Source organism: Anguilla rostrata, chromosome 2, assembly GCF_018555375.3.
Source record: "Anguilla rostrata isolate EN2019 chromosome 2, ASM1855537v3, whole genome shotgun sequence".
Lineage (NCBI taxonomy): Eukaryota > Metazoa > Chordata > Actinopteri > Anguilliformes > Anguillidae > Anguilla > Anguilla rostrata.
This window is the reverse complement of record NC_057934.1, coordinates 46,894,289-46,922,253: the sequence shown is the minus strand read 5'-3', so window position 1 is coordinate 46,922,253 and position 27,965 is coordinate 46,894,289. Positions and strand designations below refer to the sequence as shown.

Here is a 27,965-nt window from a genome sequence, read left to right as displayed (position 1 = left end):
CGGGAATTGCTGGAACACGATTACTATTGTGTTTCTGTTGTGTTTCACCATAAAGAGGAGGATCTGCCTCATCCAGAAACATTACAGATTGCTTAAAATCTAACAGGGGTCATAGTTTTTAACCATGGTTAATACAGGCTTTTTTGTTTATTAGCAGAAAGCTAATGATTATGAACCACCTAGGTTGTCCCATGTTTGAAAGTGAATAATTTACTTTCCCAGTAAACCAAAATGCTTGGAATGTAATTTCTTGAAGGATGCCAGTATCAGATTAATTAAGCCAGCATTGTTAGACAGGTGCTTGCTTTCTGAAACATCTCTCTTCCAGCTCAGCTCGCTCGTGGACACGTGAAGAAATGGTTTTTGTCACTATGTAGCCTTCCTTACCTCTCCTCCTCCAGCGAGCAAACAAATGTAGGTGCCACAGCTCTCACTCGTGCACACTGGTGCTTCATTAAGCTGATGCGTTTAATGATCAATTCCTCCAGTGCTATCCTGCCCCCTCTCCCTTTCTTTCTTTTTCTCCTCTTCTCTCCCTGTCTCTCCTGCCACTGCCATCTCTCATAGCAGAGCAGCCATGGCCAGCAACTACACTAGCAACTACTTCAACGGCACGCAGTCCTTCACTGAGTCTGACATCACCGTTATTGGAGCTTACTTTCTGGTGAATGTCGCCGTGGGAATCTGGGTAAGTCTGCAGGCTTGCTGGGCTACAGTAGCACTGAGGGTTCTGGAAACTTCCGATACTTAGAGGGATAGGCCAGCTGTTCTGCGGGGTCTGAGTCTCTTTTAAGTCACAACTGTAAAAATATTGTCTAGACAAGTTCACTTGAACAAATGGAAACACTGGAGAGAGTTTTGAGTGCAACATTTAATGGGTTAATGGCAGCATGATATTGTTGTGATAAATATCGCAAATTCACCAAACGCAGATTTATTAATCATGAACAACTAACAGTGGGGCAGAGGCAGCTCTGATCTCCCATTGTAGAGGTTAAGTAAAAGTTCAGATAAAAGTGCGGAAGCTTTTAGAGTTGAGTTGGCGCTGAATCCTTAGCTGGTGATGTCTGTGAACTGCTTTATAGTCTGTATAGTCTGTAAAAGGGTAGAAAACCACCATCTCAGATTCTGAAAGATCTCGGCCAAGTGAACTGTACATTCTGATTGTTGTTTCTGTCTGCATCTGTGTTGCGAGAATCTGAGTGGGTTTTAACTGAGGGGCTCATTGTTGCTCTCTGGTCTTGTCAGTCATCCTGCAGGGTGAGCAGGAACACGCTCAGCGGGTACTTCCTGGCTGGACGGGACATGGCATGGTGGCCGGTGAGCCCACACCTAGACAGAATAGCAGCAGTTCACACACGCACGCACGCACGCACGCACACACACAACTCATGCACATACAAAATTAATTAAGCCATGTCTGCTGTCTGTTCGACTCTTATGGGCTGAAAAACCAAACATGGTAATGGTAAATGGACTGCATTTATATAGCGCTTTTATCCAAAAAGCTTTACAATTGATGCCTCTCATTTGCCAGAGCAGTAAGGGGTTAGGTGTCTTGCTCAAGGACACTTCGACATGCCCAGGGCGGGGTTTGAACCGGCAACCCTCCGACTGCCAGACAATCAGTCTTACCTCCTGAGCTATGTCGCCCCTTACCGTAACAGATCTGCAACATTGCTGTTACAGTTCCTATTTTAGAACTGTATGATACAGATATTACATTTGACACATGCACATACCTACATTTGTATTTGTTATGCTTAAAGGCTGTAGTGTACTCACAATCAGGCACGTGGGGTCGGGGGGGGGGGGGGCACCTGCCCCTTTTGGCCCAAGACCCTGATGTGCCCCTTTGATTTGATTAAAAAACCAATATTATTATTGTTTCTGTCATTAAAATTCATTCATTCATTTTTGGTATAATAGATTCTGTACAAAAACTGGGTGTAGTAAAACATTTTTCTAGGTAGGTGTGCCCTTTTCTCACTTTGAGCACCTGCCCCTCAGAAGGTGTCTGTGCGGCTCTGCTCAGTGTCTGTGCGTCTCTCTCCCTTCTCTTCCAGATTGGAGCCTCTCTGTTTGCCAGCAGTGAGGGCTCAGGGCTCTTCATTGGGCTGGCTGGCACAGGGGCAGCTGGGGGCATTGCTGTGGCAGGGTTCGAGTGGAGCGTGAGTGTGCCTGGAAATTGCTATTTCCTACGGTGTGTTTGAATGGATGATCTACAATGCATCATAATCATGACTGCACATGGCTGCAGCGCGTCCAGACCAGTGTGATTCTCCAGCTTAGCAGCCATATCACCAGTGTAATCTCTTTTCAGACTCTCGCTACTAAGAAAGCTGTCTGTAGCTTTTACCATTTTTAGCTTTTACCATTTTAGCATGGTCACCGTTAGGTGCTTATTTTATCACTTCATTGTTTGTTTTATGTTCTCTGCAGTAATATTTGCCATCAATGAATACTTCTCATGCATCGGTTATATTTTGGTCTTCTCATTAGGTGCATTTAAAAAATATCTGTGTTGTTCATGAAAGATTATTCTTTCTGAAAGAAATTCAGAAGTGTCACCATCAAATCTTTTTGTTTATGTAGATATCAGACATTTACTAAAAAAATAGCATATTATGTACTCAATGCCAATTTTCTGTTGATGTGCATGTATGTACTTGCCCATTCACTGTCTGTGACACTAATGGGTTAGGTCTGAAATTTTATGTTTATGTTCATACTAAATTGATGAAGCTTGCCTGGACCTCACTTAGCAGATCATGCCTATATGTCTTTGCACTGTTGTCATCTTCAGCACTGATAAATGAGATATTAATCAATCAAGGAATGATGTACTTTATATAAAAGGTGGATTACATTTAAAGTGTATTTACTAATATTAAAAAGTAGACATTCTGCAATATTTTAGCAGTTCAGCAGGGGGCAGTAAATAACTTGTTTTAATTTTTTCTAGACGTTTCCTAGTGTATTTTGAAGGATTATCACTCATGTGAAACAGACTATGAATTGCTATGTATTAAGCTGTGGTTTCAGGGAACAATTATAAGAATATCATGTCTGCCTCTGTCTTTTTTTCTGACTGTCTGTTTTGTAGGCTACCTACGTACTGCTTGCGCTGGCGTGGGTTTTTGTTCCTGTGTACATCTCCTCTGGGGTGAGCCTGCCACCGCACCACCCAAAGCTCACCTGCCCAGCCATGTCTATAAACACAGGCACACCCACCATGTTTACCTAACAGAACTTGTTAAGGCCTGCTAATCTGCCCTGTCTTGAGAGCTGACGTAGATTAGACTGCAGAATAAAGCTCAGTGCTCCATGAGTATTCCCAGAAAGGGTGCGACCAATCGCCCGTTTCGTGAATTAAACATGGTTTCACAGCCGATCAGTGTCAAATTAAGGCCACTGCACTGAATGGGCATGCAAAGGAAACTATGTGTCATTCCTGTGTTGTTCCTTGGCCACTTATGAGAGGGGGGAGGACAGCCTGAAATGACCTCCCCTGATCTTACACGATAGTGAAACGCGTGGCACTCCCCCAGAGCTCGGTTGAGACTCTGTGCTGGGAGTGGAACTGTGACTGGCTCTGCGTATGAGGGTGCTGTGTGCTGTATTGTGACCCTAATGGTGAAGTGGTGCTCCTCTTCTCTCCGGTCAGATTGTAACCATGCCAGAGTACTTGGGCAGGCGGTTCGGAGGGGAACGGATCCGCATGTACCTGTCAGCGTTGTCCCTAATGTTGTCCGTCTTCACCAAGATCTCAGTGAGTAAAGCCATCTGAGCACGTGCTCAGAGTCAAGGAGGGAGTAGCATCCCTCATGCCACAGTCTTATGGCAGCAGCAATAAAACTTGAGGGAGCAAGTAATCAGGCAATGCTGGAGAAGAAATGAACACACTTGGAGGGGTCTGGAGTCATATACTAATCTTTCCATTTTATTGATTGATTGACCCTATTCAGAAAATAGATCTGAAGCTCCTGTTGACAGTTTATTTGTAGCTATCAGTGCTAGGCCAGGAGCAAGGGCCAGGATTACTGTTGTTTTTTTATCACAGGTCAGGTAAATCATAATAATGAAAAGCAATACTTCAACTGCTGTCTCACTTCCAGCTCCATTCCACTGCTGTCAGTGGCTCACATCTTTATTTGTAACATAGAATTTGAGTTGTTCAAAGGAGCTTTGTCATTTACATTACATAAAATGTTCTCATAGCCGGCGAGCACCAAAATATTTGGAACAAAGACATTTTTTCTTGATTTGGCTCCGTACTCCACGATTTTAGATTTATAATCACAAACAGTTCACATGTGACTAAAGACACATCCATCCCTGCCTCCTGACGAGTGTTTCTGATCTGTCCGACAGATGTTTGGGGGTTTTTCTTCACTCATTTTTCGTCTACTATAGATATCTTCCTTGGCCCACCAGACCCTTTCCCACCAGGCACACCTGTGAATCCATTTGTCCCAAACATAATGGTGCCCTGAAATGGGGGGGGGGGGGGGGATGTATAAAAAGTGCTATAATTTCTACATGATGAAAACAAAATGTATAAAAACACCCATAAAAAAAGCTGAGAATCTGCACTTTTAAACACGTGTGGATTGTTTTATTACAAAATCTAAAATTTTGAGTAGAGAACCAAATCAAGAAAAAAAACTTTGTCCCAAACATTATGGAGCTCACTGTATATGATTAAATGGCAAAATGACATGGAAGGAGATTGACTGCTGTGTTCTTGACAGTCAGTTAGTTACGCTCCCATAACTTCCGACATGTGAGAGATGAAAGAGAGCAGTTCAGGAGAGAAGGACTACAATCTATATCTTGTGATACATGGCTCTGGATGGCCTTGGCATCACTTGATGAATAGACATAAAAAGACAATCAGTAGCTTTGGCTTGCTGCCTTTTAATTGTGTTTTTACTCAAAAATGACAAATCTTTCCAAAACAAAGGAAAAGAGCAGTCTAGCAACCAAAAAACTCCAGGAAAAAAACCATGTCTGAAAACCAGACCTCTTTTATAAGGCCTTTTATAAGTAATGGGCGGAAGCTGCAATGATTACAATGAGTTACAACTGCTGTCATACCTTCGTGTAGGGCCAGTGGTGCCCGCTGGTGCACAGTGCTCAAACTACCTTCCTGGCATCCCACACTTTCTTTACTTCTACCGATGGTACAGTGAAGGGAAGCCATACACCACAGTGAACATCACCTTGTGGTCCCATGGCATACAGAAGCATTGTGAGGTTTCCACAGTGATAATATATTAACAATAGAAATCTGGTTAGCTTGTAATCTGAGTGTGCGAAAGGGGGGCTGAGATCATTTGTTGCTAAGGTAAAGGTCCAAAGCAATCCATCGTACTGTAACTCCCGCGATTGTTTGTTTGTGTAACCTAAAGTTGTTCCTCTATGAATTGCTTTGTGGAAGAACAAAAGGAAAGCACTTTGCAATTCGGGGGGGAGCTGTATCTAGAGACCTCGGGGTAATTAGTAGGGAAGCAGCTATACATTTTAATGTGTTTACCGAATAGTAGAGTATAGTTGACTTCTTGGCTTCTGTTGTTGGTGATATAATTAGCAGGTTTGAGGAGTTAGCTGTTTGGCTGGTTTTGTTTGCTGAGGTCTGACGTGTTAACAGCTATAGCCATCCAGATCTGCCTGAGGTATAGCAGTATTGGCTTTCTCCATAGTCAAAATGTGTCGACTGGCCTTGTGTCTGCTAATTCCCCTGTACTGTTCCAGCCGGGCAACATGCCTGCAGGCCTCAAAGCTTTACAGAGGAGCCAGCTCATGTGGTTACTAAGCTGTACAGAGGATTTTTAGCATAATAATAATAATTACCAGCCTAAATATACTGGCCTTATTCCTGTAAAGGGTTCACTACTATGAACAAGTAATGATTCCTGTAAATAGCTGATGGTTTTTAATGATAGGTTAGAACTTGTACTGTAACATTTTACATTGATGGTGCTCCAGGTTGTTGCATTATTCGCATAGCTTGTGCTGTTTACAAGTGAGGTCGTTTTTTCCTGTTTGGGTGTGACCAGGCCTGGCACCATTGTTCAATCTGGGCATTCTGCTCAACTGCAGGCCAGCTGTGGTGCTGGTGTGTAATCACCTGTGTGGTTACTTGGTGATGTTAGCATCAACTGAGTGAATAGCCAGGTTCCTCTGCTCCACTACAACACTGCAGCCAAGTCTGTCTGTAGTACATGTGAAGAGGTCTACTGAACCTATTGGAACTGCTGCATCTTTCACAACCTATTACCAATACAGAAACTGCAAATCAGGACAATATGTCCCCCTGGGACAAAGGGCACTTTCAAATGAATAGTAATATCTTAATAATATCCTCCCATTCAGTAGTAATTTGGAAGATTGATAGTGCAAGGCTATATTTGGTAAAAGGATGATTAAGTGGGGAATAAATATTTTAATCTACAATAATAATGAATTATTTGCAGTCATTATCTCTTTCCAGTCTTTTGTGCCATTTATAAGTGATTAACCAAATCTGTGAAGCACATTTCCCTCTGGGGCCAGAGTCATGCATAATGCTGTGTGTACCTACGTAAAGTACTCTTTCCAGCCTCTTACCTTCCATTCACAAGGCTAATGCAATTAGACTTTTCACACTTGCCAGCAGATGTATTGTCAATGATTATAATTTGTGCTCAGATTGTTATTCCACTTGTAACTGAAAGTGCGCAAATAATTATGCATGTTTATGAGTTTTATTTCTGTGTTTGACTGAAAGGTGTGTGTCTACTGATATGCTTGTGAGAGGGTGAATTCATTTGAAAATATTCATTGGTACGTATGTTTTGAGCTGGGGCAATTACCGCTCTGTATTGAATGGGTTGCCCATGTAAATATGCCAAATTCTGCTGTTCAAAATCGGTCTCTGAAGCAGCCTCTGGGCTCATGTCACCTCAGTTCAACTAACATTTTCACATATCAAAACACAGCATGCTTGTGGCTCCTGCTCAAAGGACTCTAATTAAGGCATAAATCATATTTGACGTTATTTTGGCGTATTTGAGTTAGACCAGTTTTCAGTATTCTCAAAGAGTTGACACCATTTGATCCTAAGAGTGCAAGTTAATATGTCTGATTGGATAGGATTGGACCAGAACAACCGGAAATTTCATGTTGCAAGGATTGTTTCGTGTGCAGCTCCAATGAAAACGGGCTTGTAGGGAATAATGTATGGTTTCGATGCCGGGATTCAATCAGGCCCACAGTATAGTTATTTCTCAGCTTTAGGCTGAGTATCAACCACTTACATTTCCATAGAAATGGCTCAAGGGGTTTGACTTCTATGATGAGAAGCAAATATATCCCTCCTCCAGCTACTCATATCATGCTTTCAGTTAAATTTAGACTAGAAAATATTCCCTACTTATGAGTGCTGTGCTTTTTAAAAAAAAGTGGCAATTATACTTTCATCACATTGTAATTGCCGCAAGGGAAACAAATGTACAAAAATACATTTTATTTTGAGTCTCATGTGAGCTAACCCTGTCATGAGGCTGCGTTTGAGTGCATTCATCCATGCTATCCCAAACCTCTCTTCATCATCCCCTGCAGACAGACCTTTACTCTGGGGCACTGTTTATCCAAGTGTGTCTAGGCTGGAACCTCTACCTGTCCACAGTGCTGATGCTGGTGGTTACCGCGTTCTACACCATTGCAGGTGTGTTTCCCCTGTGCATTAAACCCATAAGCTTTTGATCATTCGCAGTCTTTGCAGGAGTATTCACCTTCCCTCGTATGGCAAGCCCTTCAAGCTATTATTCAACTTGTTTTTGAATTTTAACTAGTTCAAATAAAAATTATTGATATCACAAATTTAATTTTAACTAGTTAAAATAAAAACGTCAAATTAAAAATTTTAACTGATATCAATAATTCCTATATAAACTAGTTAGAATTCAATTCTTCATATCAAGATTACCAATTTTAACTAGAAACAATTCCTAATATCAAATGAAAGGTCCCATTGAAAATGAATTGGAAAAAAACACTTTAATTATAACTAGTTAAAATTGAATTGTTCATACCAAGAATTCGAATTATTGCTACTTTGAATTAAATTGTTAAGTTCAAAAATTTGGATTATAGCTAGTTAAAATTTCATTATTGATATCAATAATTTGAATTATAACTACTTAAAATTGAATCCTTGATTTCAGAAACACTCCCTGTCTTTTTAAGGTGGCCTGGCTGCTGTGATCTACACAGACACCCTGCAGACTGTCATCATGATCGCTGGAGCGATCATCCTGACTATCACAGGTACTCACTCACAGGCAAATTTACATGGGACGCTTGCTGACATGATAGGTGCTAGCATTGAGTAAAGAGTAATGAATCCAGAAATTGATTCTTTGAAACTAATTATTTTACTATAGTTGTCATGTTTAAGATGAATGGTCCTCAACTATTCTTAAGGTCTCACTCATCATTATGATTTTCTTCTATCAGTTGCATTTATATTTTGTCTTTTGTTTCAGATTCACTATGCAGACATAATTAAATCACACAAAATTTCAGCATCACATTTTATTTAACATGATATGAACATCAAAGAGTAATAAAACTTGTTGAACTTTAAATAAGACTTTTCTGCTGCCAATGTTTGCCTCTGCAGCAACTGCACTGTAAACATTTGGTTCTTTTAACGTCACCTTGGCTTGAGAAAGTTGTCCAAGGTGTGCCTCAGATTATCATTTTACAGTGGTTAAATGACCAGAGGGCAGACACACCCTTTCAACAACGCTGTACTTTAGAAGTACCGCAGGTCAAAAAGGAGATTAATGTTAGTAGGTTAATACAGTATCTGTACTATGGAGAAGTGGCACTCTAAGGATTATTTCCTGAGTGATGTCTGGAATGTTAGGCTTTCTGTCAGTTGCTCTAGATAAAAAAAATGAGTTTGAGTAACAGAGGCTTTCCCTGATTTCTCTGCTTTCCTTCCATGGAAAGTTAATATGGTATTAAAATACAGCAACATAGCATAATCTAATGGTTGTAGCTGGCTGTTTCTCATCAAACAAGCTCATCTCACAACATGTTTCACTGCCCCAATTGAGAAATTAGCCTCTTATTTCTAACCAGCCTACATTCCCTCTTGGTGGCTTTGAGAACTAGATTAGAGGTTATTTGAAAATTCCTGTGGCAAGGTAAGATAACGTCAATTACACACACTTAATGTCCATATCTCACTAATATCTTATGAAAACAACTTTTCCCTCTGGACAAACAATCCTTTCACAGTATATAAATGTAATGGAAATATTTACCCACAATGCACCATGATGTAAAAGCTCAAATGTTGCACTTTCTGCTTAAGATTAACTGTCCCCCAGAGTCACAATTGACCTCATTAAGAGCTCTGTGTGCATAAAACTAATCATCTAATTAGTTGAGCATGATCTTAAGATTAAAAGCGATGAAGAAGAAAACATTATTTCAAATACATGTGAAAGCAACTTCACATGGTCCTATCCTGCTTGCTAAGGATGGTCTTCCACATTTTACTGTGATACATCAGTATTTCTCCTTTACAGCTTTTGACAAGATTGGTGGCTACAGCAACCTGGAGGGGGTATACCTGCAGGCCATCCCAACAAAGATCATCCCCAATACCACATGCCACCTGCCCCGTGCTGATGCCATGCATCTCTTCCGTGACCCAGTGGTGGGAGACCTGCCCTGGCCTGGCATGACCTTGGGTCTCATCATCCTTGCAACGTGGTACTGGTGCACTGACCAGGCAAGAGAATCCTTACAAAAATACTGCATTAATTATATCCAGTCTTTTGTGGGTTATGGAAGAGGGGAATAGTTTTGCTAAATTAAAAAGCACCCATTAAGAGAAGGTCTCCCAAGGCTAGAGGGAGAGACCTCCATGAGTCCCGCAGCATTTGTGCTATGCACGTAAAGAGATTCCACAATTTAGACGGCCACACTCTTCCATTATGAGTCAAGGCAGTGTAAATATGGTAGCCTGGAAAGGACACCCCTCTGAAAGGAGGGAAATTTAAGACACACCTTAAATCTTAAGGTATAAATATCATCCACTGTGTAAAGAAAAAGTAGATACCCTATCATAGCACATGAGAGAGCTTCAAGCAATTCAAGCAATTGGTTTGTTTCTGGAGAGGTGGAAGGGTCATGCAGAGAGGGCTCGTAGCTCATTTATGTCCCAGCTGCGTCTTCTTCTGCAGCGGGCTCCCTGAGATCTTCCCTTTCAGGTGTTTGACCTGGGACAACTTGGCAAAGGAGATGCCAAAGGGAGTCTGGCTGGCCAGAGTCGGGAGGGCTTCTGTCCTGTGTGGAGAGCTGTGGCGGCTGGGGGAATGGCTAGGCCGAGACTGGCCCGGCTGCATGTGAGCCAGTCTGCTTGGGGAGCTGTGCCTGGCGGGAAATTTGTCCTGGTTCAACAGCTTGCCCTGCCAGTACTTGTGCCCTCCTATCACAAGCCCTGCAGTCTTTCTGGGGCGGTGGAAGCTTCCAGGCTTGGCGATCACAACTTTAGCTGCTGCCCGTCCCTGGCTCTCCCAGTTGTTACGAAGGATGCTGGCTGGGGATCTGGATACGGTCTGATCCATCTGTGTAAAGCAGAAGACAGCATTCATTAAGATCTGAGACACACTGTATGAGAATGAAAGGAGCCTACGACCGAGGAGCTAGCATGTGGAGAAATACTCCCACTGTTGAATAGCTTTCACAACAAACTTAAACTGACACAAAGTATAATTTGATCTTAAAAAACTGACGCTAAGGGGCTATAATGAAAATCTTGTGTTATAGTCAATATTTTTCATTGTAGAGCTTTCTTTTTCACAGGTGATTGTCCAAAGGTCACTGTCAGCCAAGAACCTCAGCCATGCTAAGGGCGCCTCTATCTTGGCTAGCTATCTGAAGATGCTGCCCATGATCTTCATCATCTTACCTGGAATGATCAGCAGAGCTCTGTACCCAGGTAATGTTCTCTGTGTCTATGCTCTAATGCCTACACTATATCACTATATCCCTGTTTACTGCTCTGTTGTAAACAGGGATATAGTGTCAATACACTGAGGGAGGCACCTTTTGCAAGCAACCCATCATTCAGCTCTGATTGAGCTGAATGATGAGTTGCTTGCCAGACTTGATTCCTGATGATTATATAATGATTAGAACATGTTCATTATTTGACCTTAGGGATGCAAGGGTCTACCTTTAGTTCAGAACATATAATTGGATATTGCTGTATGTATGGATATTTCACAACAGAAAAGATTGTGGCCAATCTGCAATTCTTTATATTAGAACTATATCAATACAATTAGTGGGCATATCTGGCCTAGTCCATACCTTCCTTCCATTGCCAAAAGGCATGCTCTGGTGCACCTGCATCTGGCTCCTCTTCAGTGGCAACTGAAAATTTGCTGGTTCTTGCTGGCGGTGTGTCTTCTCCTGCTGCAGCTGTTCCTCCGGCCGCAAGTCCAGCATGGACTGGGAAAACCTGGCCATGACATTCAGCCCATCGGAGTGTTTGTGGTCCTCAAAACGCCCTGAACCAGTAGTCCCGCCATTAGCTAGGAGTTCAAGCCTAGATTCTGAATTGTCGGAATCATTGCATTCAAAGTATTCCTCTGATGGTGTGGAGCCATTGGAGTTGGCCCTGGGGGAATGGCCGTGGGCTGCCTTAGTGCTGTCGGCCTCGTTGCTGTAAGCATCCATTCCGATAGCTCTCATCTCTAACCCCTGATCATCCTCATCTGTGCCTCCTTCCCCTGCATCTTCTGCTGGGGGCTCACATGACACTGTGACTGAGATGGGAGCATTGCCAGGGCAATCTGTGTGCTCATTTGAGTCTGAGGTAGGATCAGGATTTTGGACTTGCAGAGTTGGTGGTGTTGTAGATTCCATGGAGGGTTTCTTCACTAGGGTGACATTGGGTCCATCTTTACAGTCAGCGCTATTGATGACCAGCTGAACAGTTCTGGGTTTTGGGACCGGTGGGGATACTATATCCTCCCTTCCTTGATTGTTCTGTGGGGTTCGCTTTTCGTCCAAAGGTTGCAGGTTCTCCCTTGGTTCATCCTGGGTCTTCTGGGGGTCGATTTGTGTGTTCTGCTGTATCTGGACGTTTGGGGCGTCGACTGGGGAATTTTCAGATTGCTTTCTGAGCCTGGCCTTCTCAGGCAGATCCTCCTTGGGAGCATCAAAGGGATCCTTGAATCGGATAGCCTGTGAGGTTTCAAACATCTCTGAGCGCATCAGGTGCACTTGCACTGGCTTTTTATTGTCGCGGATGTTGATGAAACCGATGACATCACTGGGCGGGTCAGGTTCAGGCCAGGTAGGAAGGTAGGGAATTAAGTAAGCTCGCTCCAGATGGATAAGCCCTGGATGAAGTGGGGGGGCCTCCACTTTCTCTTTTGGGCGTCGCAGGACTTTTCCCATAGGGTTCAGGGAGCTACTATTTTTAGCACTGTTCTTGTCTGAGGATGTCTTACTGCCGGTCTCAGCAACATTGCTGCTGACCAACGCATATTTGGGGTTGATCATTTTGCGCGCCACAGCGGCGGAAGGGGGAGGTTTAGGTGTGGCCTGTGGGATGGGCTCGGGCTCAGGCTCATCCTCAAGATTGATCTTGCTGAGGTTCACACCCCTGGACACCAGGTAAAGTTCGCGAAACTGTTTGTCAAAGGTGTCCACTGCCTGGCCTGTGAGCACAGTAATTAGGTTTCTGTCCAGCCTGGAGGCAGTCCAGGTGAAACTAAATGACAGAGAACACAAAACAGGTTCAGTCTCGGCAGGGCTACTTCAACAAAACACTTTAAAAATCTTGTTTGCTATCTTTCATTGCCATTTAGTAACTTAGAACCCAAGGGTAGGTAATGGACATATATTTAGGTATAGATTATTACAAGAACTGCGCATCTTGCCCTCCTGTAAAAACTCCCATTGAATACAATCCATGATTATTATGTTTTTTGTGCTTTTCTTTTTCCATAACACATACACACACCTGTATGACCCGGACACAGCTCGGTCTCCATCTACAAACATGAACTTCTGACTCAGGGACCCATGCACTTTCCTTGATGACCGTGTGTAGAACCCTGTTCCACTCAGGCACCGGACCCTTAGGTTCTGAAAAAGTTAACAGGAAACAAGATGATGATGTTTTATTTTAATCCAGCGAACCAGTGTTTTTATTAAATGTCTTTATTTAATGTTGCTGTGGAATTAATCATAACTGAATTTATTGGACTGCCCTTCAGTAATAACTTCAGTAGTTCAATACTAAAACACTTAGCTCTCTGGGTGTATGAAGAAAACTAATCAAGCTGAAACAATAGTCGTATGGTCCACACCAGTGCAGTCTGGCAGTGATGTTTAATTATAGCTCTTAAAAGCACACACTGTGTATATGTAAATGCTGTTATGGTTTTCCCTGATGGCTTATAGTTTTCATGCTGCTCTATAGTTCTGTTGAAGTTATTTTGTTTCAGGAAATACAACACATTCCTTACCAGTTGACGTAAAAAATTATTTAGTGCCTCTTGATATGAGGTGTGGCTTTAAAGGCACATTAAGGCACTTAACAAGTAGGTGATCTTATAATACAATAACTGGTGCATGCATTTATAACTGCACAATAACTTGTTAAACCATAAGAACTGAATGCTTCATTTGGAGTTCTAAGAACACTGAGCGATGTGGCAGAAAAATCCACCAATAGAATTTGTGAAGAGTGGTATCATATTTCATTGGCTTTGTGTAATGGTAAAATGCATAGAAGTACATTTGCTTCAAAAATCTCGCATTTTATAACAGCTCAACAGCACAAGGCAGGCAAATTGTTTGAGTAATTTGGATTCCAAGAATTCTCCTGTCAAGGGGAAATGCTGATAAAATCAAGGAAATGAGTTCATTACCGGTAAAGCACAGAAAGATGCTAAGGATTTTACAGACACACTAATGATTACTGCAGCTGTCAAACTAAGGAATTGTCAAAGACAAACAGACTTGGCAGACAAATAGGATTCTCATAGAATGATTTGTATGTCACTAACTGTCTGTTTGTAGACTCGTCACAAAAATCACTTTCAACAGGGAGGAACAACTGAAGGTGGCAGCATAGTAACTGAGTGTGCTGTCTGGGTTTGAAGGAAAATCACTTATCAGTTCATTTAGAGCCTTCTCTAATTAAACTCAAGGAAAATACTACTTCATGGTGATGCATTAGGAATCCTTCTATATGTACAGTGAGTTCCACAATGTTTGTATATACATATATATTTGATTTGTCTCTGTACTCCACAATTTTAAATTTAGGTTTTTATTCATAGCCCACCCATTTTAGGACACCATAATGTTTGGGACAAATGGCTTCAGAAGTGTTTCTGATTAGTCGGGTGTGTTCAACTGCTTCCTAGGTGCTGGTATAATGGAGCTTTCAGTATCTAGTCTTGATTCTAGGCTTTTGATTGCCTTTGAAGTTAGTCATTGGTGTTTGACAACAGGAGGACCAGAGTTGTGCCAATTAAGTCCAGTAAGCCATTATGAGGCTGAGAAATAAGAAAGAAACAGTCAGAGACATAGGCCAAACCTTAGGCTTACCATGACAGTATACAATTACATTCTAGAGAATTGTGAGCTTTTGTGGTGACTGTTTGGGGAAGCCCCTTTCCTGTTTCTGCATGACAATACCCCCATGCACAAAGCAAGGTCCATAAAGACATGGTTTGCTCAGTTTGGTGGGGAAGAACTTGACTGGCCTGCACAGAGCCCTGACCTCTACCCCATAAAACAACTTTGGGATGAATTGGAATGCCGACTGTGAGCCAGGCCTTAGGCCCAACATCAGTGCCCAACATTGCTAATGCTTTTGTGGCTGAACGGAAGCAAATTCCTGCAACCATGTTCCAAAATCTACTGGAAAGCCTTCCCAGAAGAGTGCAGGCTGCAATGGGGTTTCCAACTCTATATTACTGCCCATGGTTTTGGAATGAGATTTTCAACTAGTAAAAATGGGTGTGATGTTCAGGTGTCCACATACTTTTGGGAATGTAGTGTATCATAGTGATGGCAAAAGCAAAGTGTGCAAGCCAAAAGTAAATGCCCAAGATCCAAAGCACCAACCCTCATCTGTGAAACATGGTGTTGGCATGTATGGCTGCCACAGGAACCTACTTGGACTAGCCCCTGAAACAAACAGAAGCTGAAGATGGTTGCAGTACAGGCCTGGTAGAGCATCACCAGAGAAGATACTAAGCACCTGGCAATGTCTGTAGGTCACAGACTTCAAGCAGCCATTGCATGAAAAAAATATGCGACAAAACATGACTACTTTCATTAACATAACATTAATATGTCCCAAACGTTATGGTGCCCTGAAATGGGGGACTATGTATAAAACGTGCAGAAATTTTTACATGGTGAGACCAGTGTATAAAATACCCTTAAATTAAATCTGAGAATGTAGTTTAACCTCGTGTAGCCTAAATTGTTTGCTTACAAACCTAAAATTGTGGAGTATAGAACCAAATAAAGTAAAAAAAAAAAAACATCAATCTTTCAATTTCTAAAGGTGACAAAAGCTTGTCTCACTCTGTCTGATCTAATTTCTCCCCGTTCAAGGATCAGTACCATATCTTTACCAGCATATCAGCATATTTGTGTAACTCTTGCACCAATAATAATCTTAAAATCTGGATGTCACATGACCTATAATCTCTCTGTCCTCCTCATGTCTACATATGTACAATGTAAATGTTACATGAATACATTAATTCCTATGTGTAGAGTCCCTCAAAACTAAGAAAATATGTAAAAAACATGCTTCACAGAAAGTTTACTTTTTCTTTCTATGCGAGGTCTGACACAAACATGCATAGAAACAACAGTGCTAGGCCCGGGGAGGACATTTTGGTGGACAGGTGTTGTTCAATAATTTGCTATCAAAGTGATTTTATTATAGCACATGTTATATATAACTAGCTAACCTGTCCAATCCTTCTTTATCTTTCCAGCTCGCTGTAGCTCCCTACAAAAATAATTACACCTTTTAGAAAGCCAAATAATAAATAAATGGAATTTCTGATTTGATTTCTATTTTTCCAGTTCATACTTTTCACTTGTATTAAAATTCTATTAGTATTTCTTTCACATTTTTTTATTTTTATACATTTTTTTTATACTGCCAGGACTAAAACCTCCATATATGTGGATCAGAATATTTAAGCCTTCCTTTCTGACTATCATTAGCACAGCAGGGTTTTCTACCATGCGCTGCCGTGCCCCAGATACGTCATCAGCTGGGATGTTTATGGAATCTTTGTTATCTGGTGGTTGTTACTAAATGACTACAGATGTCCTCCAGTGAAAAGAGGCAACTGACCATTCTGAAAATTCCCGTTTGAAAGTGAAATTCTCTTTGCATTTCTGTTGTTTTACTAGAAAATTGTTCATTGCTTTTGGGTTACAACTTGAAGAATCTACAATAAGAAAATTATTATTCACTATTAAATAATAAATACCATATCAAGAGGAAATTATCTATTTCTGATCTATTGTTGCAGGGTTAATGGGTGCAGGTGTCTTAGGATACTGCAGGCACAATTCTCGTCCTGATGTCATATAGAAACCAACTAGTTATATGTTTATAACTGCTCCTCCTCCCCCTAAGGCCTTTCATGTCCCAACTTCCAATTCAATATATGAAATATTTACCTGAAGCCACCTTTCTGCCACCAATTAAACTTAACTACCAAAATACTATATTTTAAAAGTATTGTTTTTTGCTTGACCGAACTACATAAAATCCATAACTGCGCAGAGCAAATAACTTAAAATAATTTTCACCATCCAGTGGTGGTTTAGTCACTCACCCATGTGTAAAAATGTTATTTTCTACCCTCCCCACTGCTTATAATTCTTATATTTCCTCTTCTATTATGCATTAAAGTTGTATCGCATCCCATAATCATATCCCATTGGATGCATCAGGAAATTTGCCAATCAACTGTGCTCTACCTATTACCAGTAAACTATCCAGTTGCCATGGTTTCCCAGTGCTTGTGCAGTTATAATTTGTAAAAAATCATAAGAATGAAATATAGGCTAACAATTATCCATTAAAAGAAAACAAAATGCTCTGAAAAGTGTTCAAAATGTTGTGTGTACTGAAATTAAATAAAATAGAATAGAATTTAAAAAACTAAAATAAACATTTCATGTTTATGCTGATATTTTAAATATTTTTTCAATATACCGTATCATAATCATAAAGGTGTTCATCCAAGAATGTAATTTTATCCACTACTAAAGGACAAAACATTTCTATGGAAAATAATTTTAATATGTGTTTACACAGTAAGGAGACATTTCTGGACCATGAACAAGTGTAAACACTACGCTAAGATTGCGTGCCAATACCCAAGAACGGTTACAAAATCCTGTTATGCTAATCAGCGACAACTTTTCACTAGAACGGTGTACTTGAAGAAATAACTAGCTGGCTATGAATTTAGCTTTGAGTATATGCAGGTACAATACAATTTTGCTCAGGGCCCCAAGAATTCTGCAGCCAGCTGTTACTGCAAAGGCCTGTGAAAAGACCGTTAAAATAGAGACGGTGTGACATGCCTTTAGGTGTCCCCGGTGCATCCCAGCCCTCTCGCACATGCTAAGAAAGTGTGGCACTCCATTAGTTTCCACGATGATGTACACGGCCACTTTTCTCTTGAAAGCGGCATCAAGCAGGTCTCTGAATATGTCCACATCCGTAAACATGTCCATAGCCACTGCAATAACCTGTCAATGAAATAGCAATCTCATATGAAAATTGTGTTCCTTTTTCAACCCTTACATTTTTAACTTTGTAAAATTTTAAAACGTATTAATGTGAATGAAAAGTATGATACATCCTGAAAAGGACTGAATACCACGACAAATTATATACAATGCATTGAGGTCCTTACTACAGCATTGAGACTCCCTTTAGCAGGCCAATAAAGAGAGTCAGGAAAATAAAAAGGATATAACAAAGGGAGACGTGGCTTACCCATGTCAGATCGGTTGACGCATACTGTGAGCTGTGATCTATATCTTGTATAATATTATTGTTTTTAATGTAGTACAACATACATATTTACTTTGGCAACAGACTAGGCTACAGAGGTCTATAAAAATATGCTGATTTACTTTTAATGTTTCAATGTTTTTTTAAAGCAATTAAATCATGTACCGGTATTGTAGCCTACCTCTAGGCAACTATTTTACTCCTCCCAAACAAATAACCACTAAACTGTTACTAAATAATAAGCTCATGACAACAAAATGAATTATAAGACAATAATATATAGTACTTCCCTTATATAGGGTACTATCAATACTACAGTCTACTACCAAATCTTAGAAAGGCAATGAAATCTATAAACTATACCTTTTGCGCCTGAGCGATTGTTTTCCTAACCACTTCCTTTATGTGGGTATGTCCCTCAATTGGCGGCTGTGTGTACACATTGACCCGTGTCACTCCTCTGTAGGACGTGGAGTCTGGCCATCCCATGTCCAGATCCGGAATCGAGATGTCAGAACGCTCCGGCCAATACTGTAGGGACACTGCTCCGTCCTCGCCCTCTGCGACCCCTTCTCCTTTCGTATGTTCGGATCCCGGGTTGTATTCCTCCGCGGTTCTTAACAACTTCTCCAACTCGAGTTCTGATAGAAATTCCCGAATTTTGTATGTCTGGATGTACTTTTCGAACGCATCTCGACCTTCCTGAATGAGAGCCTCCAGGGCTAGTCTTTGGTCTTCGCTGTAGAAAAACTCAGGTTTAGACTCGTTCATGCGCCAGTTTATATGGTTGTCATCCAAGCACTGGATCTGAGAATAAGCCATCACGTTCTTGCTTATTTAAACACAAATTAAATAATAAATATCCGTATGTGTAAATAAAAAGATTTTTTTCTAAAAGGCTATGCGATCCACAACGTTAAACGAAGCGGCTTGATGCTAAAAAGTTTTTTTTTCTCCTTCCTCAGGAATAAACGTCGACCATTGTGCTACACTCCAACGTGGCGTCTATTCTTTTGTATTGTCTTCAAATCATGATTATCTGCATATAAATTCCTCCCCAAGCATAGATTGCTTTCTCGCCATTTAACGTCTTATTATGAAAAGACGTGTGCCCCATATAGCCAGTTTGAAAAGTCGTTCCAGTAGTACTGCGGGGCAAAGAACTTTCCGGCACACTGGACCTCCCACTCGTCTATGCGCGCCACACCTTAATCACGTGAATGAGGCACAAATTCCCCAATTCCCGAGTCAGTGCTGAATGGACAAGTCTGTCCTTGTTCAGCTGACTCGATCAAAAAAAATATTTACATCCTAATAAATAGCCTAATTTAAAACGCCTCACCGTCCAAATGCTAAGTTTTCAAATGACATTTGTACAACTGCACAAAATTATAGCCTGTTTCATTTTTGCTGTTGTAAAACAGAGCCACTAATTTGCTAACTGGGCAGCTACACAAAAATCAAGTTAGATAAGTGCACAAACTTTTAAAAAGTGTTCTGAGTAAATTAATGTTTAGCTAAGTTAGCTAAATGACAACATTGTCTTCAAGTCACCAGTCGCTTTACTAGAACCATCTCAATGTTATAAAACTCCTCTGTAAAATATTTACGCATTTGAAGTCCCGTTTTAGAATTGAAGTACATATAGCCCAACAAAAAAAAGTGGGTTGTGACCGACATTTGGATAAAAAGAAAGTAACCGACTCGCTCACTGCAAAAACAAGCAAGCGTCGGGACCAGAAAGTTCATTGTGAACTTTACCCTCGTCTGTCCACTGCTTTCACACGGTCTAGAATGTGGGTGGAGTGTCCGGATTCCATGCGCTGCTGAAATCAAATGAAACGCCTTTTGATTGCAAGGAAACGACCTCAGTTGGAATTTGGCATGCAGTTGTGACTGTAAAAACTAGCCCGAGAACGTGTTAGCCTGTACTGTTGTATCTTTTGTCTCCAGATTCAGTAGGATGCGTGGATCCAGAAGAGTGTATTAAGGTGTGTGGACTAGAAGTGGGCTGCTCCAACATTGCCTTCCCCAGACTGGTCATTGATCTAATGCCCAGTGGTAAGAGCCTTCTTTAGCAAGATATGACACCTGCTTCTTTTATATGCTGCTTCTGCGGCTGCTCTGGCGGATGATAAAATGATGTGCTGGCACATGTCTGTATCTGACAGATGATTTCTGTGCTCATTTGCCCCTCCCTCATCTTTCTCGCATGGACATCAATCTCGCCCCGTCCCATCAGGCCTGCGAGGGCTGATGATTGCAGTGATGATGGCTGCCCTCATGTCCTCCCTCACTTCCATCTTTAACAGCAGCAGCACCCTTTTCACTATGGACATCTGGAAGAAGTACCGTCGAGGAGCCAGCGAGAAGGAGCTGCTGCTGGTGGGCAGGTGGGCAGCCAGGGAGAGAAACACACAAGCAACTGTCTGGGTGTGACCTTAATGCATACTATTTATGCGTTCCTTTCACAATTATGGGTCGTGTGATGTCTATCAACAGAAATCCATTGCGTTGGCATTGCAGCCTTTAGATCAAAAAGATCTCATCAGCATTTTAATGTCTACATTTGTAAAATATCTTCACTCAGATGAAGCTTTTTCTTAAAAAAGATGATACTGCCTTCATCAGTGAAATGATCAGTGTCTGTGTTTTGTAGGATTGTGACAGTGATCCTGGTGGTCATTAGCGTGGTCTGGATCCCAATTTTACAGAGCGCCAACAGTGGGCAGCTCTACGTCTATATCCAGTCTGTCACCAGCTATCTGGCCCCACCCGTCACTGCCATCTTTGTGCTTGCTGTATTCTGGAAGAGGACCAACGAGGCGGTGAGCCTGCAGTCTGTTTCTCAATCTGTCTGCTTGTGAAATTAAAAACATAATACAGCTGTAATCACTGAAGATATTTGGCAACAGGACTGTCACCAGCTGTAAATGAAGGCGTGTTAGCAGAGGGACAGCAAGGGTATGAGGAGTTTGTGCAGTTATAGCCGAGCAGCTTAGCACATTAGCAGCCATTACCCCCATACCACACTCAGCAGAACAGTCCTCTGATTGCAGTGTGGTGCTGTAATCATTTGTTTATTTGTACATGCATGCTTTTGAATACCAGATGTTTCAACTGTGTCTTATTAGTATGTGCTAGGAATAGGTAGGAGTCAGAGGCTTCTGGTAGGTGACGTCTGTCTGTGGGCACCTCCCTCCCTTTCCTCACAGTGCTGTGATGTATTTATCACTGGTAAATCTGCTGACCTGTCTGAGCAGATATATGTTGTGGCATACGACTCTCTGCCCATGTGTCCTAATACAGACGCTCCTCTGAAATGAAACAGAGCTGATATCAATGTGAGATATATGTGTCCATCCCTGTATGCTTCCTGCGTCGACCAGACGCGTGCACTCATTTTTACTTTGTCTGACGTTTTCTTAATTATTTCTGCATTCTAACGTATCCTGTATTAACTTGCATTTCCTGCAGTGAGGTTTCGCATTTCATTCTTTGTCCCAATCTCATCAACACCCTCCTTTAATAAAGAAAGGGAACCAGATATGGCTGTCATGAGTTCCTCTTTGCAAACGGTTGCACGCACTTTTTTTCTTGTGCAGTTTTTTTAAATCTCTCCCTTCAGCGATTATGATTCAGTTTTCATATTTCCACCTGTGAAGGTAGATGGCAGATTTATTTCTTTTGAAATATGAACATATGCATGTGTTTTACTCAAGAATGTGAAAGGCCTGTTGAGAACCTCATTACTTTGGGAGTAACCACAAGCTTTGTGCTCTTGCACGTAATGCCTTGTGTCTATAGAAGATATGAGCTTCGGGGCATGTGAGATAGAAACAGGTTTATTCTTTGTGTATGCCCCTGTTCTGTGCTTCAGAGCAGCAGTTCCCAGGTTCTGCTGTTTGGACAATAGAAGCACCCTGTCACAACATTACTCAGCACAAGCTCCTGATTATCAACTCAGAGACACCTGCTGGCCTGACCCACATCTACTCTGGCACCCCCTGAGCAAATGCTGCAGCTCAGTCATCAACATCTTTTGTAACATGCCAATCTGTTGACAAAATACATTTTTTGGAAATAATAGTGCACAGGGTTTTCACTTACAGTGCAACAAATACATACCACTGAGTTGCTTGAGTCTCAAAGTTGCACAACTTTATTTGGCTGTTTTTGTTTTCTCCAAGTTTTCTGTGTGGTCTACTTGAAATGCATAAATTAATAATTAAACAAAATAAAAATAATGTATGAGTAAACTATTTACTTTTAAATCCTGACATTTGGCTGAATGTTTCTAGTACAACAATGCATAAAATATCTGCAAATGAAAGTGTGCATCTGTAGACGATGGTTGAAGGTTGAAGTATAATAGCTCCTGTTGGACGTTACCTTGACATGCTGTTTTTTTTTAGCAGTGATTAGAGGCCTGCCTATGTTGCAGAATGGTTATGGAACGTCTGAATGAACCGCCCAAATAGCATTCTTTTTAAGACAGAGGAGACAGTCTGTTTTTTTTTTGTTGATGTGCAGTGATATTTTCTGACATCCTGCTGAGGGCATGTTTATGAGATGGAAAGATTGTTTGTCTCTTATGTATTGTGCAACAGGTTTGGGGCTTATACGTCCCTATGCACGCGCTGGATATTAAAGCAGAGTATTTGAATGTACAGTTGAGCTAACTATGGCCAAAGAATTTATCTACTGTAATGGTGTTTTATTTTTTAATCTGTCTGCTGATAAATAGGGTGGCTTGTTTTATGGATATTTCAGACAGCTTATAATAGATTGATCTCACAGCTCACTGCGTTTGGTGTGAAGCACTAATGACATTTTTTAAAAGTGAGTTGCTTGCCAACCCTAGGAGTGGGATGGCATTTTGCAGACAGTTTTTAAGCAGTCAGTAGCAGCAGTAGAAGGAGGTAAATCTTTGGCATTTCTTTGTTGGCAGGGAGCATTCTGGGGTCTCATGGTGGGTCTGGTGGTGGGCCTCGCCCGAATGATCCTGGAGTTTGCGTACCCTCCACCCCGCTGCGGTGTGCCAGACCCCCGCCCTGCTGTGCTGCGCAGCGTCCACTACCTCCACTTTGCCATCATCCTGTGCGCGCTGACCGCTGGGGTCGTGGTGGTAATCAGCCTGCTCACACCTCCACCCTTGGAAGAGCAGGTCAGTGCAGCTCTACAAACTCCGGCAGACACACACACACACACACACACACACACAAGAGACTTGGGCTGGACACAAACCAGTTGAGAGCTGAACTACAGATCCCCAATGTAATCAGGGAAGATAACAGGAGGTGGTGGTCAGGAGTGGAGCACCTTGCTGATGGCAAGGAGGGCTGTCTTTTTTGAGTAGTCAGCCCTGTAGTCAGAATGATGAGTATAATAAATGCAGTTATCAATGCAATTATAGTCGTGTTTCTTCTGATTAGTATTTTTGCTTGTGTTGTAGCTTGTGTGTATGTGCACAGGTAATGCTTTTGTGAGCAGTTTAAAATGGTTGAAGTAGAACCATTTTGAAATTACATATCCTTGTCGGTATGGTGTCCTGATTTGTGAAATTTGTGTGATAATAAAATGAATACCAAATTGAGGGATACATGGCTGATAGGTGTGTACACAGACACACGCACACAAACACACACACACACACACACACACACACACACTATCTCTCCCTCATGCACTCACAAACACACGCATGCACACACACACACACATACACACACACACACAGACTCACTTGCTAGCACATGCATGCACATGAACATTTGAGTATAGACAATAACATTCACATTCACACACATACACTTGCACCTATAAAAATGCAGACCCATGTACAGAGTGACACAGACCTGCTGGGAAAGATAATGGGATTTCTGTTCTGATAATATAGAGAGAATTTGCTATGAAGTTGTATATGACAGCAAGTGGCACCTAGAAGTTATTGAAATCTCAGGCCTGGTTTCATTAGAAGCGTCCATTTATATCCCCTGACTATCTCTTGAAATTCTTGAAATAATCATCCAAATGCAATGTGATTCTGGGAACTGTCTTTTCAGGTGCGGTGCCTGACGTGGTGGACACTGAGCCAGGAGAATATAGACCGTGAAATCCCTCTGCAGAAAGTGTCCTCTGTGAGTGATCACACACAGCAAAGAACGGAAGGTAATGGAGATCTCCTACCCCAACACACCCAGTTATTATGGAGTACTGCATTATGTGTGCACCTGTGTGTCCAGTAGATATTGTCCCAGGGGGTATGTTTATTACCCTGTTTGCTTTGACTGTGCCCTGCAGATGATGGGTGGGTGGCTGATTGTCATGTTCCTGCATGCATTGAATAGGGAGGAGGTGGTACTGTACAGGCACAGTAGAATGAAAAACAAACATACATGTTTGTTTTTACCTGTTTGGGGATGTTTTCACCTACAGTAGACTTGGTATAAAATGTATCTCTAGTGTTAAAATATTATTTGTGATAAATATAACAAATACAAAAAACAAACAACAAATGAATGACATTAAATGAGATAAAGACCCTCCCCGCTTAACTAAGCCCCTCAGATGTGTAGAAGTGTCTGTGACCAGAGCTCTGCATCAGTGCCCTGTTCTGTTTCGCTGCCTCTCTTGTAGGTGCTGAGCCACAGCGGCGGAGGAAATATATTCGTGGTGCTGCATTCTGCAGTTCCCGGGCCAATGGACCCACGAGCCCTCCACTAAACACCGTCCAGAGCACCAGAGAGAATCCCTTCTGGTCCAGATTCTGCTGCGTTAATGCCATCATCCTCATGTGCGTCAACATCTTCCTCTATGCATACTTTGCATAACCTCCACAAACCATTTCAATCCCTCCTGGATTACACTGAATGCATTCTCTTAATGTCAAATGTACTTAAAATATCTTGATTTTTAACTATTATTTATTGATGATTATCAAAGTGCTTTACATCAGAGGAATTGTCAAATATACTCTCAAGAAAAGAAACATTTCCTTGTTAAACCATAAAAATTTGACATGACACTCTGTGCTTACTACCTTTTTGGAAAGGCACTGATGGTCCTCCAGTCACAGAAAAAAAAAACTGCAGACATGTTTGAAAACTCAAAGGGAGCTATTCCCTTTACTGATAACTGGATGTGTATAACAACAGTTTTCAAAGATGCAGATAAATGAGTGACACGCATGAAATGTGCTGAGCAAGTTTGGGCTGGAAACTCTCGCTGCAGCCGATCATTGGTCGGCCTCAGCAACCATGTTCTTATACTCTACCAATCACATGCACACATCACTAGTGGAGCATCCGTTTTAAACCAAGATTAAAAACCTCTCCAATGCTGCTCATTGTCTGTGCTGCTAAAACAATTGCTGCACTAATAAATGCTCTGAGAATTGCTACTCACTGTCCACCACCCCAGCCTCCACCTGTTGTTTGGATTTGTTTCTGTGTACTAGGAGGTTTTGGTATACCTCCTACTCAGTAGGGGAGGTATACTGTGCTTTCTCTTTGATAGATTTAGTGCTTGTTGGTGTGTGTAACAGAAATACCTAAATCAGATCCATTCAGCACCAAACTTAAATAATTGTTCTGCATCTTCATAAAAATATTTAAATACATGAGTTTTCCTGACTAAAATGTCAGAAATGTAGAATGCAGCAGGAACAAACCAGGGAGGCATTGTGAGATTATAGTGAAATGGTTTTTGGAGGGTAGATGTTTCTCCCATGGTTTTGTCTGGTCTTCATACATTTTTGAGATTTTTGACTGCGCCCATCATAATTTGAAGGTTTTGAATTCCTAACTTTGTTCCTGAAAACTCACTAGCTTAAATTGTGATTCTCTACATCCATTTGTTCTAAGGTAGATAAGTATTATTTTTTGTTGTTGTTATCTTGAAATAGTGATTGGACAATGTGATGGCTCCAATAAACCAATGAGAGGTAAAATTACATCTTTATTGGAGTTTGGTGTTAATACATCTTTACATGTCTCAATAACAGGAAACAAGGGAACAGATTCTTCATTATGAGTAGCTAGTGTGACATTTCTTTGTATTACTGTACATATATTGAGTGCCTGTTTATAACAGTAATAGACATGAAACTGCCATTTAGGGAAAGTGTCTCTCTTTTACTGTATGAACAAATATTAAGAATTACAAAAAAAAAAAATACAAATGAAGAATAAATCAAAGAGGAGGTGCAGGACACTGTGGACTGGTTGAAAGTCATAGAAAGTGCTAACTTTAGAAACTTTGTTGTGCAGGGGTCTTATTTATAACTTTGACCTGGAAATCGGGTCTTTAATTTCTGGCAGGTTTGGGATTTCGCAAAATACAGAACTTAAAAACGACTTTTCAGCTAGTCCTCAGTTCAGACCTCAAACCTCAATCAAATCATTAGTGTGTATGAAATACTTTTTTAGTAACAGCAGTGTAGTCCTTTTTCCCCCCAGAGATGTTTATGATTTCCACAGTGATTCTCTTTGTTTGAATACAAGTACAAGATTTCTAGAAGCCAAGATTTCACAGTCCTATTTGTGTCACAGTAGTTACTTTCGAGACCATATGGCCTGTGAAGCCATCAGTTTGCTTTTATGGAATGAGCAGATTTACACTGTAGAAGTGAAGACACAGAAGAGGCTATTCATTTGCATCTATAGTACTCTCAAAATGTTTCCAGTCCCCACAGCCTGACATTACTGTACATAATTTGTACATTACCCTATAATGCCAGATTGTATCCCACTAGTTCTGAATTCCACTGTCCTCTGTGCCGATCACTTTGAGTCGTGTCTAAGTGCTGATCTGACGGTCCACTGTGCAATAGCATAGGAGTCTGGAATGAACAGCATGGTACTGTGGGTGTTTGTTGGTACTGGGTCTGCACCACCACCCTCTAGTTCCCCCCAACCTTGTTTTTGGTGCCTCTTTGGGCAAGGGGAAGAGGGGGTAGGCCGGAAGGGTCAGTGGTAGATGGGCTGGACGTACTCCGGAGGGAAGACGCCTATGCGGCCATGACACCGGCCCTTCCAGCACTGCGAGTCGGAGCAGTCCAGCAGGTCAATGACATCACCACGCATGAACCGCAGCTGGGAGATGTGCTGAGGGTTGAAGTCGAAGAGAGCATGGGCATGACGGGCTCGCTGAGGGGAACACAAGGAACAACCAATCAGATTGCATCAATTCACCTATTAGTCTAGTTTTACTTAATGGAACTCGCTTGACAAAGCTACATTACAGTGTGCTTTACAGAGTGCAGCAGAGCCATCCTCTCAGTCTTTTATGAACTATCAATGTAAGCCCTCTGACCGTTATTTTATGCATTAAATAAAGTAACACACTTATAGTCTGTCTTTCTCAACCTCTCTCAAAAGCAATTATCAGGTCAAAACATTATTAGAACACAATAATTGCTTGATCAAATCAGTCTAATTTTTGACATAGATAATGATCCAGTTTACATAAATGCTTTTTGAATGTGTCTCAGTTTGTTATGGCTCTGCCTTCTTCAAGCAAAACCTCTTGAGTGTAAAATATCCTGAACAAGTACATTTTGTGCCCTAGTTGGCAAGCAGAGCCCAAGCGAAAGAACAAGCTAATATGACTTGTCATCTGTCTGCTTTTCCTGGACAAAACTCAGTATTTTCCCGTTCTCAGATTAACACCTACACCAAATTGGTCTGATAACCTTGAGAACCAATATGAAACACACTTATCACAGAATGATGTTTTCCTTTTTATGAGACACAAACCAGCTGTAGCTTCTAGGACTGCTTCCGACATTCTGAGTCAGGTCTCAGGCCCGTCTGACTTTCCAATAATGATGCATTTGTCTGCAACTGTTTCCTGCTCCATA

General features: G+C 41.4%; 3 protein-coding genes across 4 annotated transcripts in view; 1 reads left to right on the top strand and 2 right to left on the bottom strand.

The window, feature by feature from the left end:
• Positions 1–379: 379 nt before the first annotated feature.
• On the top strand, positions 380–26,057 carry slc5a10 (solute carrier family 5 member 10). Its single transcript, XM_064322603.1, has 15 exons — positions 380–688; positions 1,249–1,320; positions 2,067–2,171; positions 3,107–3,166; positions 3,668–3,772; positions 7,606–7,711; positions 8,233–8,313; positions 9,588–9,793; positions 10,870–11,005; positions 20,057–20,164; positions 20,346–20,496; positions 20,763–20,931; positions 23,055–23,270; positions 24,169–24,274; positions 24,743–26,057. The coding sequence occupies exons 1-15, from the start codon at positions 578–580 to the stop codon at positions 24,934–24,936; spliced, it is 1,926 nt and encodes a 641-aa protein (XP_064178673.1). The 5' UTR covers positions 380–577; the 3' UTR covers positions 24,937–26,057.
• Positions 8,566–19,836, bottom strand: fam83gb (family with sequence similarity 83 member Gb). Its single transcript, XM_064322602.1, has 5 exons — positions 18,467–19,836; positions 17,668–17,835; positions 13,043–13,167; positions 11,380–12,790; positions 8,566–10,631 (listed from the first exon to the last, which is right to left on the bottom strand). Exons 1-5 carry the CDS (start codon positions 18,923–18,925, stop codon positions 10,215–10,217), a joined length of 2,580 nt encoding a protein of 859 aa, XP_064178672.1. The 5' UTR covers positions 18,926–19,836; the 3' UTR covers positions 8,566–10,214.
• The window catches only part of LOC135248235 (GRB2-related adapter protein-like), a 14,055-nt gene continuing 12,139 nt past the window's right edge, over positions 26,050–27,965 (bottom strand). For both annotated transcript variants that reach the window (XM_064322604.1, XM_064322605.1), the window contains exon 5: positions 26,050–27,252. In XM_064322604.1, coding sequence (XP_064178674.1) covers positions 27,073–27,252 — 180 coding nt within the window. In that variant the 3' untranslated portion in view covers positions 26,050–27,072. The remainder of the gene's footprint in view (positions 27,253–27,965) is intronic.

Coding starts and splice junctions, on each gene's coding strand:
- slc5a10 (XM_064322603.1), top strand. CDS start 578: ATGGCCAGCAACTACACTAGCAACTACTTCAACGGCACGCAGTCCTTC. Junction 7,712..8,232: donor CGCGTTCTACACCATTGCAG/GTGTGTTTCCCC, acceptor TGTCTTTTTAAG/GTGGCCTGGCTGCTGTGATC. Junction 8,314..9,587: donor GATCATCCTGACTATCACAG/GTACTCACTCAC, acceptor TCTCCTTTACAG/CTTTTGACAAGATTGGTGGC.
- fam83gb (XM_064322602.1), bottom strand. CDS start 18,925: ATGGCTTATTCTCAGATCCAGTGCTTGGATGACAACCATATAAACTGG. Junction 17,836..18,466: donor CAATCGCTCAGGCGCAAAAG/GTATAGTTTATA, acceptor TTTCATTGACAG/GTTATTGCAGTGGCTATGGA. Junction 13,168..17,667: donor TGCACCGGGGACACCTAAAG/GCATGTCACACC, acceptor TAACTTTTTCAG/AACCTAAGGGTCCGGTGCCT.